At 37.5% G+C, this 17,043-nt stretch overlaps 1 protein-coding gene across 9 annotated transcripts in view; it reads left to right on the top strand.

The window, feature by feature from the left end:
- Positions 1-13,026, top strand: part of LOC135111334 (protein transport protein Sec31A-like) — a 36,997-nt gene extending 23,971 nt beyond the window's left edge. For 7 of the 9 annotated variants that reach the window (XM_064024558.1, XM_064024553.1, XM_064024595.1 and 4 more), the window contains 8 exons: positions 4,710-4,847; positions 5,423-5,501; positions 5,942-6,273; positions 7,226-7,309; positions 11,078-11,182; positions 11,381-11,578; positions 11,717-11,788; positions 11,902-13,026. In XM_064024558.1, the coding sequence (XP_063880628.1) occupies positions 4,710-4,847; positions 5,423-5,501; positions 5,942-6,273; positions 7,226-7,309; positions 11,078-11,182; positions 11,381-11,578; positions 11,717-11,788; positions 11,902-12,087 (1,194 nt within the window). In that variant the 3' untranslated portion in view covers positions 12,088-13,026. The remainder of the gene's footprint in view (positions 1-4,709; positions 4,848-5,422; positions 5,502-5,941; positions 6,274-7,225; positions 7,310-11,077; positions 11,183-11,380; positions 11,579-11,716; positions 11,789-11,901) is intronic. The other 2 variants (XM_064024604.1, XM_064024587.1) reach the window with 1 other exon arrangement.
- The last annotated feature ends 4,017 nt before the right edge of the window (positions 13,027-17,043 follow it).

The raw sequence follows: 17,043 nt of genomic DNA, 5'->3' as shown, positions 1-17,043 counted from the left end.
GAGCAAAGGCTGTAGAAACAACCAAGAATTTATGAGGCACAAGTCTCATCAGTGCAGGTAGTTTTTCACACTTATTATCTTCACTGATGCTGTGTAATGCAGTTGTAGTAAGGTGGCTTAAGTTACTGGTGGCTTATGTTATGGATATATTTGAGCACATAGATAGAGGTAGTAGTAGTAGTAGTCATCACTAGTGTATTAACTTGCCAACTTCCTCAGTTTGCACCATACCTTGAAATGCCTAATTTCTTAAAAAGTTTGTTGGGCTCCTGATATCCTCTATAAAGTTTCAAATTTCCATAGACTGTAGATGTGACTTTTGAGTGTCCAGTCTTGAAACATTTGAAATCCTAGAATTTTAGTTTTCTGTTAAAGTGTAGGAAACTTTTGTTCACACACACACACACACACACACACACACACACACACACACACACACACACACACACACACACACACACACACACACACACACACACACACACACACACATGCGCACCGCCCAGCAGATTGGATCCTTCCACAGCAACTCCAAGGATTTACCTAGGTTTTGGTTGTACAGGGGGGAGCTGAGCTTGAGTCCTGTCTCCACAGTAGGGAACTGTGTGATGTGAGTGCAGGGGAAGTGAAGTGTAAATCAGGAAGTGGCTGAAAGGGTGAAATGGGAGAGTAGTGAAAGGTAAACATTGTCAGTGATATCAACAGGGAAGATGGCAGCTGGCATGGTAAATGTTTTTGAAGGATGAGGACCTCAGTGTAGCTCATAGAAATAAACGAATGTGGAAAATTGAAGAAGAAAATTTGAAAATATGAGAAGTTATATGTAACTTTGCAATGATAGTAAAGATGTGGAAGGAAGAGAGAGATATCAAATGATATAATAGAGATGAAGAAGAGGGAAATGGGAAGAGAAAAGAAAACAAAGAACTGAGAGAAGAGGTAACAAATATAGTGGACTTAAACAAGAAATACTGTGAGGAAATCAAACCCTAGAGAGATAATGAGGAGTTAAAGAAAGCTTTACAAGAGAGAGAGACTAAGGTTGGAAAAGTAAAATAGTTAGTGACAGAGGAAATCAAAAGTTGGAAAGAAGAGAGTGAACAACAACAAAAGGTGGATATGGAAGAGATAAGGCAACAGCAACAGGAACACAGTAAGGACATGCAAACACAAGTGATTAAAATAATAAAGGAAAAAATAATCTTGTGAAAGATGCTGTGCAGAGAAAGATGTGTGTGTAGTGGTATTTGGGGTCAAGGAGAAGAACCTACCCATGAAAATAACCAGAGAGAAAGAAGAGGCAAAAAGGGCTAAGGAAATTATAGCAGAAGTGGCGAGTGAAGGAGAGGAAATAGTTGAACAAATTGATGAGGTTTATAGGATTGGAAAGTACAATGTAAGTGAAACAAGACCAATGAAAATAAGATTCATTTCACAAACAGCAGCGGAACATGTGTTACAAAGAACAGGAAAATCGGCAAAAGTAGAAGGAATGAGGGGAATATGGATAAAAAGAGACATGAACGCAGAAGAGAAGTAAACTGAAAGAGTTGATAGTAGAGGCCCAGTCAAAAAGTGAGGAGAGAACACAGGAGCAAGTGAGGAGATTAATTTGGAAAGTTATGGACATGAAAGTGAGGAAATGGTGGCACAAAGATACCACAGAAGATCACCAAGTGGAAGCTTAAAAATTGTGCATACAAACATAGATGACTTGGTGTCAAGCCTATTGGAACTTAAAGACTACCTAAAGAACAATAAACCAGATGTGGTATATTTAACAGAAACCAAACTAAGAGAAAATAAAAATGAGATTTGCAAAGGGAGGTTATAGCATGTGGAGGAGAGACAGAAAAGGAAAGGGAGGAGGAGTGATGATATTGGTAAAAGATATTGTTGTTGAAGTGGAATATGGTGATGGAATGGCAGAGACTTTGACTTGTGATTAAGATCAAAGAAAGTGAAAAAAGGAAAGTTATTGTGGTGTACATACCACCAAAAACTAATGCATGGGAGACCAATATATATAAAACTATGCAACTAGAAACAAGAAATAGCCTAGAGGAAATGATAAGGAAAAGTAACAAAGTGCTCTTAGTAGGCAACTTCAACACTAAAGGAATTAACTGGGAGGAAGTGAAAGAAAATGGGACATGGAGTGAAGAACTTATGCAAACCATGATGGTGAATACATTGAGACAGTTGGTGAATGAACCTACTAGATGCAGAGAAGAAAAACCATCACAGTTGGATTTGGTGTTTACAAATACTTCAGAAAGTAGACCAAATATACATTGTCTGAGTCCAGTGGGAAGAAGTGATCATGTGACATTAGAAATAGTACTACAGGAGGAAACAGGAATGAACAATTAATGAACAATTTAGAAATGAGAGACAGAATTATGATAAGGCAAACTTTGCAGAGCTTAATAAATTTTATGGAAAAATTGGCAGAAAAGAGCTATTTGAAGGTAAAGTAGTGCAAGAAAATGAGATTTTTGAGAGAGGTGGGTGCAATAGTTTGTACCAAGTTATAAAGTGAAAATTGAGAAGCATGAATAGTATAATGCAAGGTGTGTATAAGCAAAAAAAAAAAAAAAGGACATGGCATGGAGGAAAATAATGAGAAATCTGAACAGAAATACTAGGGAAGAATACAGAAATGCAAGGAATGAATGTTATAATAAGAAGAGAAGAAAAAAGAAATTTTGAAAGTGACATAGAAAATGCAAGGAAGAGCCTAAACTCTTTTACAGATATGTAAATGGAAAAGTGAAAGATAGGGATGACAAACAAGTTAAAAAGAGAAGGAAGAATTTATGAAACTACTGAGGAGATGAGTGAACTAATGAATGAGAGTTTTCAGTCTGTGTTTACAAAGGAAACCAATTTTGTGGCACCATAAGTGGCATCACAGAATGAGGGAATACAGGAGATACAAGTAAAGAGACAATAAATCAAGAAACTGACAGAAGAGCTGGATGCTAGAAAAGCTATGGGACTAGATCAAGTTAATGAATGGATATTAAAAGAATGCAGAGAACAAATGGAGGAACTAATATGGTATATAATTAACAGCTTGTTGAGAGAAAGAAAAGTACCAGGGGAATGGAAAAGAGCTAAGATAGTGCCAATATACAAAGGGGGAAATAAAATGGAACCATTAAATTACAGACCAGTTTCACTAACAAGTATTGTAAGCAAGCTTTGTGAAATAGTAATTAAAGATAGATGGGTGCAATATTTAGATGAAAAGATAATTACAGAAAAGCAATTTGGATTCAGGAAAGGGAGATCCTGTGTCACAAATCTACTGAGCTTTTATACAAGAGTAATAAATGGAGTGCAAGAGAGGGACGGATGGGTTGATGTGGTGTACCTGGATCTCAAAAAGGCATTCGATAAAGTTCCCCACAAAAGCCTTATGTGGAAGTTAGAGAATGAAGGAAGGCTAAAGGAAGCAACATTGAGATGGATGGATGATTATTTACAAGGGAGGAAAATGAGAACAGTAATCAGAGACACTAATTCAAGTTCGCGCAAAGTGACAAGTGGGGTACCACAAGGATCTGTGTTGGCACCTGTTATGTTTCAGATGTATGTAAATGATATGACAGAGGATCTAAATAGTTATATAAACCTCTTTATTGATGATGCAGAAATAATGTAAACAATAAAGGATGAAAATGACTGCAAGGAGTTACAAAAAGATATTGGCAAGATACATGCATGGAACCAAAGATGGAAACTAGAATTTAATGCCAGAAAATGACACACGTTGGAAATAGGAAAAAGTAGAAAGATATCTTCGTGGAATTACAAAATGGTAGGAAAATAATAACGAAACGTAATGAAGAAAAAGATTTGGAAGTAATGACCCAGGACACATTATCATCTGAAAGACACATAAATGGAATATTTGGCTCTACATACATACATTAGGGTGGCATTTAACTATTTAGATAAAGAAATGATGAAGAAAATTATAACAAGCATGATACAACCTAGAGTGGAATACGCAGCAGTAGTTTGGGCTCCACATAAAAAAAAAATATATATATTTGTATATGGAAACAGGAAAATACAGAGGGTGAGTGACAAAGATGGTACCAGAATTGAAAGACTTAAACTATGAAGAAAGACTTGAAGAGATGGGATTACCAATTCTACAAGAGAAGAGAAAGAGGAGACCTGATAACAGTGTACAAACTAGTAAACAATATTGAAAGAATAGACAGGAATGACTTGGTACCACAGATGGAGGAGGGAGAGAGACAGATGAGGGGGCATGGGAAGAAAGTAAAGAATAGATGTTCGAGTGACATTAAGGAGCTTCCTGTATCGAACTATTGAAACCTGGAATGATTTGAAGGAAGAGGTGGTTGTGGCAAACAGTGTACACATGTTTAAAGAGAAACAGGATAAATATAGTTATGGAAAAAGGTCAAAATGAGTCTTGGCTCGTGCCCTGTACAATACAACTAGGTAAACACACGCATGCATGCACGCACACACACACACACACACACACACACACACACACACACACACGCACACACGCACACACACACACATGTTGCAGTTTTATACATATTTATTTTTCAGTTGCAACATAGGCACAATAGCTATTGTACAGAACACAAATGCAAGGTAAAGACTGCTTATACATCATGTATTTATATTCATTCAGTTTTTGCCTCCTTAAACAGCCAAGTCAGTTCACGCCATCAGTGCAAGACCAGCAGCGATCAGTGTTTGGTGCACCACCCCTTCAGCCCCTGAGTGCACCCATGCAGAACCCCACCTTCTACAACCCCATGAACCCATCAGGTCCAGTGCCGCAGCAGGTAAGGCAAATACAGCCTATCTGATGAGGGGTGGGTCACTGATTCTAGCACAATCCACATCTCATAATTTATTTTTACTGTCTTGCTTGAATTTCAGTTGAGGTTACTAGCTAGAAAAATCTGATGCTTTAATCTGATGTTTAAGATTCTTTGTTATGATTTATGGCCTGTTTAAATTTCATTAGAGATTACTAGCTGGGAAAATCTGAAGTGTTTTAAATATTCAAGATTCTGTGCTGTCATGATTATGGCCTTTTTGAGAAATTTTTTAGTATTGATTGAATTCATATAAATAGGGAAGATTGGCACCCCTTGCTACATTACCAGTCCAGTCTATGAGTATGAGTAGGCTCTGTCTGGCTTGCAAACACACCATTTGATTCTGAAGTTAATGAGTTGCTCTACTGCCAAGCTACACAGACTCTCATCCACAAGTCTTGCAAGGATTTTAGGTTGCAGAAGGTGGACTTGAAAAGAAAATGAGCAAACATGCTTCCACTGTCTCAGGTAAGATTGGCTGAGAGTTATTTATTTGCAGGTCAGGGTTATGGCTGATGTGAATAATTTATTTGCAGATTACCCCCATGGAGCCCCAATATGGAGCTCCACCCCCAGTGGCCACTGTCCCACCCCAGGGCCCTCCACCTGCAGGAGGTAAGGAATGCATCATTTCCATATTGGTAGTGCTTGTCTTTGTCCTCAGTTTTATTCCTTTGCCTTGTTCTTGCCATGGTGTTTATTAGCCCACCAAATAAAGTCTAAATTTGATTTAAGATAGAAGTGCTTACTTTATAATGTGGGATGTGAATTCAAGCTTGTAACACTCAGATTTCATATGATATTGTTTTGACAAGTGTCAGTGTTCCTATCTATACCATGAATGAACTACATACATTTATTTCATAAATCTCTATTTTACTTGTATGTGAGTAGAGTAAGTAAAGATTTCTTAAGACACATATTTAAGGTAAGTGTTGTGTAAGGAATACACCTTTGGTGTATTCCTACAACTGCAAATTAATGTTACAGAGGCTTCATATATTCTCTTTTACTGAAGGACTGGACAGAGATCACTCTCTTTGTTCCCCTTCCAGGGCTGCGGCGTGGACGACCTGGTCGCTATATTCCAGACTCCTCAGTCACTTCATCAACCCCATCAGGCATGCTTAACCCTCCCCAGCCCACGCCTTACTTCACCCCATCCGCTGGTGTTACTCCAACTCCTCTCGGAGCTCCACCATTGGCAACACCTCAGTTCTTCAGCCCTATGTCACCTCCTACTGACAGTACCATGTATGGAGATCCTCAGCAGCAGCAGCAGCAGCAGCAATCTCAAGTTCAGTTAGCAGCCAAGACCCCGGCTGCCTTGGACTCATCTGTGCCTCGGGGCTGGAATGACCCTCCACCTCCTTCAGCTTCCCGCAAGGTAAGTTGTTGTATCCCTTCAAGTAGAAAGGCATCATAATTAATTTCCATGTTATTACCCAGTTTCCAGTCCACATATTGGTGCATCCTAATCCAGAACTAGCTCCTGGTAACACATTCAGAATGAGTAAATAATTATAATTATTTACTCATCAAACGCAGGCAAACACAGGTAACACAGTTTTGAATGGTATCACTGTGGAGAAAACAATTTTCTTCTCATATGGAGTAAAACTTATAGCTTTCAGACCTAATTATGCATAGTGGTGTTATTTATGATCACTTTTCATATGATGATAATCTGGATTTTGTATCTTCATACATCAGTCTCCTTCTTGGTTCACCCACAGCTGAAGTGACCACTGAATTTGTACATAGTCTGTCATGGATGGTTTTTGATAGTTTGATTTCAAAATCCATTAATTATTTTATCATTGACATCTATCAAACTCATTGCCTTAATGCTGTTGTGCTGGTGACATTTTTGTTACCTTATTTCACAGATGACTCTTCTAGTAGAAAGTGCTTGGATGATACTATTATGCTCATATATACATGATAGCAAAGTTTTAATTTTATTTTTACAAATAAGGATGGAAAACTTCCTGGTTTGTATGCTTGAAAATTCAGTATAGCAAATATCAGGTCAACACATCTATAGTGAGGACTACTTAACACTGTTCTACATACACTATGTATTCTCCAATAATGTATTCAGTCTAATTATTTTTTGAATTATAATTATTGATAAAGTCTGTTAGCTAAATAATCATGTTTAAGATTTAACAAGAGAAGAGTGTTCCCAGATAGTGAGGCACAGTGCATGCAGTCTTCCTGCTTAGAGCTAGTTAAGTATAATGTGTAGAGCAGTTGAGCCAGACATGGAATTGGATATATATTTGGCTTGACCATCAGCAACTCCTTTGCACTAAAACTTCAATATGTTGTGGAAGTGTGTGGAAGACCAGCAGTGGGGTGGAGAGTCCAGATGCCATGTCGGACACTCTGGGGACAAGAAGTTGATGATGCTGAAGCAGGTTTGTGGAGACTGCGAGCATGAAGCATGATGCCTCTAGTCATGCTAACAGCAACCATGCCAAATCATCACGAGACTGTGATTTAATCATGGACAGATATCCTTGTTCATCAGCGACCACACGGCATTAGTTTTAACAGTGTCTCTAGTGAGTTCAAGTGGTATTTTCTCCAAAACATTGTATAGGGGAAAATGCAACTCTCATCTGTGTACATAAATCATAGATGTTTGAGTCACTTACTCATGAAAAAAAAGGGAAAAAAATATATGTAACAATGACCATAATTGTATGTGATATGATTAAGATTTGGCATACACGAGGAGCTTCCATATGTAGTACAATCTCTGTATCAATTATCAGATTAAGGAAATCCCATCAAGACATTTAAAAAACCAAAGCTACGTTATTTTGATCAAATTATTTGTTTTTTAGCCAAGTATGTGTTTGTTGATGGACTTACATTGCTGTTTCTATATGCACCAAATAATGATTGGCGACAGTTTAGAAAAATTTAAAAAACCAAAGCTACATTATTTTGATAAAATTATTTATTTATTAGCCAAGTATGTGTTTGTTGATGGATTTACATTGCTGTTTTTATATGCACCAAATAATGATTGGCGACAATTGAGTGTTTCAAAAATTTAGCAAAGTAGCTCAGTATGCAACTTTGCCAACTCAGCGCATTATAGATGACACCCTGTGTTATGCTTATCTGCTTCATGGCCAGAAGGCAAACTGTCTTAAAAAAAACAACTATTGCATTGTTTTAGTTTGTATTCTTGGGAAATTATTGCTCCTCGTACAGTATGTTAATAATGAAAGATTTATGTGGAAAGACAGGTAAAGCCTACCTGTAATGATAAAAGGAATGAAGCATCAGATTTTGATAATCTAGAAGCTGTGAAGCTGGGCAAACTCACAACACTTGCTTGGCTACAGCACTATATCCCTCTCATGTTTGGTTGCCAGACAACTAAACCAGCTCTTGAAACTGACTGCTTACACCATCACCACCCCCACTTCTCTTATCTGTATTTTATCAGTAGACTTTCTCCATATGATATTGAATTGTTTTGTTTCATGTGTTTCTATAGCAGTACTTAGTGTATTGAGAGTTCATTTTTTAGGGGATGGAAAAAAAAAAAAGAAAAAAAAGGAAATTAAGGATGATTTACAACATGAACAGTTGACAGTGTCTTGAAGAGAAGATTTTTCACCTTTGGTGATTAATGTCTCAATGGAATCATAAATTACCACTGGAATAACCACGTGTTAAATCAGCAGGTCCTCTGTGAGACTGAGCTGAGGCTTGTAATATGTCATTATATTTTATGATTACTAATCTCATCTGTATGGGGCAACTGACGTAATCTCCAGTCTAAAGTGACCAGTGTCCCACTTTTCCAATGTCTGTCCCGCTTATAGTAAACCATCCTGCTTTTTTAATGTTTGTCCCACTTTTTCGTGATCAGCCCACTTCAAATGGAAAACTGATATCATTAAACTTTACTATTTCATTAATTTTTATTAACTTTGTGATGTACTCATCCCATACCCTCATGTCATTATATTACAAGTTTCATATGTCTCACCATCACCGACTTCTGCCCTAGCCTGGCAGGCCAATGGCAAACACTAGTTTCTGCTTCCTTCGTATAAGTTTGTAGTGTGTTATCATCACTCACTAGAGGGAAGGCAGTGACAGACTAGACAAAACACACACACACACACACACACACACACACACACACACACACACACACACACACACACACACACACACACACACACACACACACACACACACACACTATGAGATTACTCCCCTCCCGTACACCACAACTAGGTAAATACACACACACACACATTATGTAGTGTAGTGGTTTGCATGCTTGGCTCACAACTGAGAATGCCCAGGTTCAAGTCCCAGGGACAGCAAGGCAAATGGGCGAACCTCTTTATGTGTAGTCCCTGTTCACCTAGCAGCAAGTAGGTGTGGGATGTAACTTGAGCTTAGTTGGGTGTTATCGTGATAAATTATCACGACAATTTATCATGATAACGATATTAGGTTATCGGTTATCCCACATTACTGATCCATCAATATTGCTGACACTTTTGGTTCCAAATTAGCAATAATCAATAATTTTAGTTTTTGAAACATGGGCATGTTGAAATTCTAAGTTTTCAAAATCAAACGTAGCTATTTTACTTAAAACAGTACTTTTCATTCGTGAAGAGACATGATTAACATTGGATTTTAATTTTTTCAAGATTTTTCAAAATTTTCTAAGATAAAAATTAAAATAAAGATTTGGATTTATCCATTTTTTTTTTTTATAAAAAATATAAATATTGTTATTGCTAGTATCAGAATTTTAGATTTATCGATTTTTTGGTTATGGAGTAATAAACTTATCGCCAGTTATTGAGTATCGGTTATTGCCAATAAGGTTACCATTATCTATTTATCAGTTATCGTGATAAATTTTTTAGTTATTGTGGCCAGCTCTGAACCCGAGGGGTCGTCCTCGCTGTTCCAGTGTATGGTATGTGAGTGGTCGCAGCCCTACCCAGAGATTGGTCTGTAGGAATTCTGCGCTCTTTTCACAGGGGAATGGCTGGCTGGGTGACCAGCAGATGACCATAGGTGAATGACATACTATATACAAATATACATACATATATATATATATATATATATATATATATATATATATATATATATATATATATATATATATATATATATATATCCTGTAAAGGTCTTCTTGACGGCTTGTTTTGCAGGGAAACTGAAGTTTTCTTCAACTTTATTCTTTTGTCAGTTGCTACTTTTTCATATCTTTCTGCAGGCATTTTCAGGCTAAAAAAACAATAAGCACTAAGTAAAAGCTGTATGAAATTCAAATCAGCAGTGCCATGTTGATGTGAATTTTATATAAATTTTACTTAGTTTTTATTGTTTTTTAGCCTGAAGATGCCTGCAGAAAGGCAAAACATAGCAATTAACAAAAGAATAAAGTTGAAGAAAACTGGAGTTTCCCTGCAAAATAATATATATATATATATATATATATATATATATATATATATATATATATATATATATATATATATATATATATATATATATATATATATATATATATATATATATATATATATATATATATATATATTAACTGGAAAAAACAATTGACCTACCCAAGGTTTATGACTGGAACAAGTTGATAGATTTACACATTATTGGAGGTGGTGTGTCTACTTTTCAATATTGATAATCTGATATAATGTTGCAGAATGTGTCTTTAATGAAAGAGCAGCATTATTGAGTGTTGAATAGTTTAGATCCTTCTTCACCTTCTTTTCATGTATGATTCTGTACCTGGCTTAACTTTCTAAAGACTAATGCTTCCTACTGTTATATTGACTTTGAATATTTTTCTATGCTTAGCACATCCATAACTGTTATTAAGTACTGTCATCACAGAGCTTCTCTGTCTAACCCCACTTCTTCATAAATTTTACAGACAAAATAAAAATCTGATTAAGGATATATAACTACATGTTTTTTTCAAAACATTCTAAAAATAATTAGCTAAATAATTGTATAAATCACTAATGCAATATCATATTTTCATCATGGTTGCATTATTTCTTACTGCTGCTGATTTTAGCATTCTGATAGGTAATTAAATCACACAATATACATGATGCAAAAATTGTGAAAAATGGTGTTTACTGATCAGTTTTTCTTACCAGGCAAAGCAGCAACAGCAGCAACAGGGTGAAGCTGCCAAGCCAGTTGAGCCCATCATGTGCCCAGTGCCTGGAGGAATGATGCCTGAACCTCCACAACAGTTTATGGTGAGGCTGTCTCTTTGCTCTCATTTGTATTTGCTTAAGCAGCATACTTGGCTCATATTTAGTTACAACCAGATATTTTAGTCTTTACATCAGTGAGGAATGCTCTGTTATTGATAAGGAGCAAAGAAAGCTTGGGAAAAAAGGACTTGGAACCTTAGGAAATCTCATATACATAATACTTCATCCTTACCTGAACAGGGTTTCCAGCACCCTCAGTATGGAGCAGAGGCCCTCAGATCCCCACCAGCTGGACCAATGGCAGCAGTGGGTGAGGCAACTGTCCCGGCAGCTGCTTCTGAGCCTCCAGTTAAGGGGCCACTGCCAGCAGAGCATCAAGTCATTCAGGACATCCTCAATGAAGTACAGAACCGTTGCTTGTTGGTTGTGCAGAATCAGGTGAGTTATGGGATACCATCTTGACACTTCATCACCGACTGGTATAATTAGGTATGCTGTGGAAAATAATTTTGTTTGGACCACAATTCTCAGTGTGCACAGTGACAAGTTTTGATGGCATGTTTCCTCTCATTGCAGCAAATGAAGCAGCGGCTGGAAGACATTGGAGTAAAGATGGAGCTATTGTATGACAAGCTTCGAATGAACCAGGTAAGGTGTGCAGATCTGATTCAGGAAGTATTGTATGTAGTCTTTATCTTGGAATGTTTCCTTACTGTCATCTCATCTATGTTAATAAATGTTTTTTATTTCTGTACTTTCAGCTAAGTCCAGCCTCAGTGTCTGGAGTGCACAGGATAGTCAGCCATGTGCAAGCAGGGGATTATCGCGGTGCCCTGACCGTCCATGCTGAGACGATAGCCAAGGGAAGTTTCTCTGAACTATCATCCTTCATGCCGCCCCTCAAGCTATTGCTGCAGTACTGCATGCAGCTGCAAGTGTTCCTTTAATAGGCTGCATCTTGGGATTTGCACATTGGTTGTAATGTTATGCAGAATTATTTATACGTTTATATTGTTCAGCTATTAGTATACATGAGCCCTTCATGCTGTCTTTATAGTATTTTTCATCACATTGTTTCCAGAAAGGAATTTTTTCCACAGAATCAAATTCTATGGCTTGGTATAACTTCTTCCTGAAAAATGTTTTTGAAAATACGATTGAAAAAAATGCAAAGGAAGGCTTTAAACATTTCTCACAGCCCCCTGATCTATCTCCATTTAATTGTGGGCAACATAATAGCATTAGATGGTGGGAATATGTACAGAGGCCAGCTCCTCAGTGAAATTGTACAGAAGTTTGTGGGTAACTGAAAACTTGTCTTGTACATTACATGAATTTTGTGTCTAACTTCTAGAATATTTGACAATCTTTATATACATCTTTTTAGTTTATCCATATAATTTCCATAAATTTTCATACCTTCTCCAGTGCAACAGTGTATATCTCAGTTTTAGAATTCTTTCCTTTAAAGTAATTATGTAGCACACCATTAATATGGCAAATTAAATGTTTTATTAAGTAAATTATTTTCTCCATGAGAGTGAATGGTTATGGTAGAGAGAGAGAGAGAGAGAGAGAGAGAGAGAGAGAGAGAGAGAGAGAGAGAGAGAGAGAGTTGGTGGCATCCTATAGCCACTAACGATCCTTATGTAATCTAGGAAGTGAATGGTAAAAAAAGACTATTTCCAGAAAAAAAATGTTGCTATGAAATTTACCAGCAATTCAGTGTGGATTATGAAGTGTCAAAGAGCAATATTTTTAGGTATTACTCACAGCATGGTAATATAGTTATAGGATGAACAACTCGCTGTAGTAGGTGAGCTATTATAATGTAGCATAATATTTAATAATGTAAAAGTGGCTTTGATAAAATCATTTATATTTGCTGGAAGTCATTTTAATTTACCACCCATATGGAAACAACATTCTTCTTTCAGTTGGGAAATTATGTTTGTGTAGATGTCTACATATGTTTGTACCTTAGTGTGCACACATACAAACACACAAATAGAATCTAATATGATGTAGCATTGGTGCTGTCAAGTTCTGATACAAAGAGACCCAGGTATGTTGTGCAAGTGACCCTCCACCTTCTCTCCCATGAGGCCCACAGGCTAGAGTATGGGAAAATGCTTGTGGGTAATGTTTGTATGTAAAGTCATTATTTCAGCCAACCTCTTGTGGTTTCAAGACATCTTCCAATTCTGGATGATCCTTTTTTACGTTTCTTTAGGGACTGGGATCTCAGTGGGTTAATTTTTTGTTCTTTTGTTGCCCCTAGGCCAGTGCCCTTACAGTAAAAAAAAAAGTGATGTCAAATTGGTATATACTAGAGGTGTTCAGTGAGTTCTCAGCCTAACCCAGGAGCAAAAATAGAGCAAAGGTTCACTCAACTTACATTTTTTCATTTGCAACATAATCACCTTTGACCATGATGCACTTCTCCAGTCTCATCTTCAGCTGCAAAGATCTGTCATTGAAGAATGGTGAGTTGAATCCCTTCAAAACCTTTGACCTTAGTCTCCCCATCATGAGCAATAGAAATATCCCACAGCTGGTTCTTCATGGGTGGGAAAAGGTGAATGTCAAGGTGTCAGATTAGGGAAATAAGAGTAATGGGACAGCAATTTGAAACTGCAGGACACCACTTTGTTTATGGCCACCATGCTCTGGTGCACAGGAGCATTGTCCTGCAAGAGAACATCTTGGGATACTCTCCCTCAGCATTTCTCAAGCAGAGCTTCCAGAAGCTTCCCCAGTATATCAGCATAGTATGGTTCATTATGGTGCGACCATGATCCAAGAAGTCCACAAGGAAGATACCTTCAGTATCCCAGAACACTGTCACTGTCATCTTTCAGGATGATTTTGTGACAAATTTCTGTGGTGTCTGACGAGAGATGCCTCCAGTGCTTAGATTCGGCTTTGGTTTTTGGATCAAAGTGAGGAACCCATGTTTCATTCCGGGTTATGATTCAGGCCATGAATCCCTCTGGCTCTTCTCTCATGAGGATTGACATCTCCATTGAAGTCATTATCTGGTTCCTCTTCAGCTTAGGTGTCAGCATTCTTGGAACCATCGAGCAGACACCTTGGAAAGGTTGAGGTGATTGTGCAAGATGGTAACAACAGATCCATTACTGATTCCCAGTTGAGAAGCAATGTATCACATTGAGATTCAGTGATTATTCATGGCCATGCTCTCCACATTGGCCACAGTTTCCTTAGTGATTGCATTTGATGGACCACCACTTCGGGGATCATCCTCACATGAGTCTCAGCCCTTCTTGAAGAAAGCAACCCAACATTTGACTGGAGTAGGATTGGGCATTGTCCCCTAGTGTTGTCCTCAACTTGAATCAACTTTGGTATTTTCCCTTGAATCACGGAAAACTTTATCACAGCTTGCTGTTCAACTTCACTCATTTTGGTGGAAGGTACCATCCTCACTCGAAAAAAAGTCACCATTGAACTAAATAAAAACCATTGGGAGGATGCCAGCCTGTGCATTACTTACTGGAACATGCATGAACATGTTCCAGCTGTCTCCCCCTCTTTGGTAGGCTGAGAATGCATTGAACACCCATCTCAGACATTTACCTAACTGTTGAAGTAACAAGCCTTATAGAAAAGTAGCATTGTATCTAGTTTAATTTGTCAGGGATAAGCACACTGTGCCCTTTCTATATAAGCTTCATCAGTGGGGCTTTCATATGTTAACACCTTTTGCAGAGGAATTGCATATTCATGGAAAAACATCCTGCACAGTCATCCACTTCCCACACACGCTGGATTGCATGTGGAGAGAAAGAGAACACAGGAGTCCATTCTTGTGGGAAATGAATTAAAAACTAACTGTAATCACATACAAATAAAACATTCGATAGGAAATAAAACCCATACACACACAGAAAAATATAAGTAATTCTTGAAGCAAAAGAATTTGCTGAAAATGTTTATGAAGGGAAAGTCATAAGGAATGCTAATAAGTGAAAGGCAGTAAACCAGGGACAAAGAAGAATATACTTAGCATATCGTGCAGACAAAAGCAGCAGGGAACAAAAGGTATGAATACAATTCTAGGAAAAGAATATGAATAGACTTGAACTTGTCTTTATCCACATATAATCTGATACCAGAAACGTACGTACAAGAGAGAGAGAGAGAGAGAGAGAGAGAGAGAGAGAGAGAGAGAGAGAGAGTTGTATGTTGGGATAAGGTGTATGGTGAAAACAATCTTATATCGTAGTAGCAAGCTTTTGTAATAGGGTTTTATATGGTGTATTTGGTTTATATACGGTGAAGTTGGGATTTTTTATACAGTATGAATGGAGATGTATAGTGGGTGTGGTGTGGGTCTTTGGTCTGCTCATTTCTGGCGGGAGATGACGCTTTCATCTGTTAGTAATTGCATAAAAAAAAAAGTTTATTTCCTTGTGTGCTATTGCATCAAGTTGTTTGGTTCCGCTTGCTTTGTGCTTCCATTTGTCTGTTTAAGAAGTGTTCATTTACTATTCAGTAATGCTGTATCAAGGTGTTTGGCTGTTTGTTCCATTATGCTTCTGTTTGTGTATTTGATAACTGTTGTTTATTTCCTTTTTAATATTATTGCATCAAGATGTTTGGTTCTGTTTGTCTTATTTTATCTTTATTGTTTGGTTCTATTTGCTTCATCATAGTTCTGCTTGTGCCATCGTGAACTGCCAACACAGAGGCGATCCTATTAAGTGAATCAGAGCTGTGGATACAGTTCAACGTGTATTAACCGGCGCCGCATAAAAAAAAAAAAAAAAGAAACGTTTTCAAGGAGACGAATCTTTTCCTACTTCAGTAGGAGTCAGAATCCTAGAACACGTCTGCCGCGTGGCAATGCACCTGTTCTCGAAGTGCTATTGCTGTACTGTGTGGCGTCACCAATAGTATTGTTTTTACATTCTCAAAAAACTTGGACGTCATACATCAGAACAAAAGGAAATACAGGAAGCTGCAAGAAGATCTAAGTTTTACATATGGCAGTATCTGTATGAAATATTCCTTCTTATTTCCACCCATAATCCTCATCCATAAATATGCATAATCTTTTTTTCAAAGCTGCCAAATTCATGTACTACAGGTCGGCCATCACTAATCCGGCAATCACTAAATTAATCTGGCACTAATCTCGGCTAACGTAATTTCAAGTTTCCTGGGCCGCTACACAAATCTGCCACCGCTACCGTTTGTTGGAAAGATGAAAGAATATCAGTAGTCGGTACAGCCGATAAAGTAAATGCTCATACTTCATTTCTGGCCGATACCGATAGTGTCGGTACTGCGGTACTGCCGATACCATTAACAAAAGAAACTGAACAATAGTTCTTTATGTCATAAACTGTCAGAGCCAATGCTTTATAATTCTCACAAGCTTCGCGCAATCACATCGCTGTCAATTTTTATTTTTTTTTAGTTCAACCTTATATTTTACGGATAATGTACATTGTTTGCGCTTTACACAACGATAAATATTTCTTTTATTCACTGGAGCCATGGCTGAAGCTAAAACTAAGCAGGTTTAAAATAGATATAGAAAACAAATTGAAATGGCTCCTGTATATTAGGAAGTGATGCCAGGTGTTTATGCAGCAAGTAACTTCTTCTTCTGACCTGTTTCGCTTCGTCACTCTTCTTGGGTCATCAACTCCCTGCTTCTGTTATTTCTGTATTTCTTCTGTATCGGCAGAAAAAGTGGTATCGGTACAGCCCCACCTATTAATCAATTTGTATTGATTTACGGGTAATTTAAAGGTAGGATGAGATTATTTACTGTTGGTTTAAGTGTATTCTAACCTAAGCTCTCTTTAATCCGACAAAATCACTAATTAGGCACCCTACAGGTCCCAATGAAGCCGGGTTAGTGATGGGCG

This window comes from Scylla paramamosain, chromosome 2 (assembly GCF_035594125.1).
Source record: "Scylla paramamosain isolate STU-SP2022 chromosome 2, ASM3559412v1, whole genome shotgun sequence".
Classification (NCBI taxonomy): Eukaryota; Metazoa; Arthropoda; class Malacostraca; order Decapoda; family Portunidae; genus Scylla; species Scylla paramamosain.
This window is presented reverse-complemented; position numbering and strand designations above follow the sequence as displayed.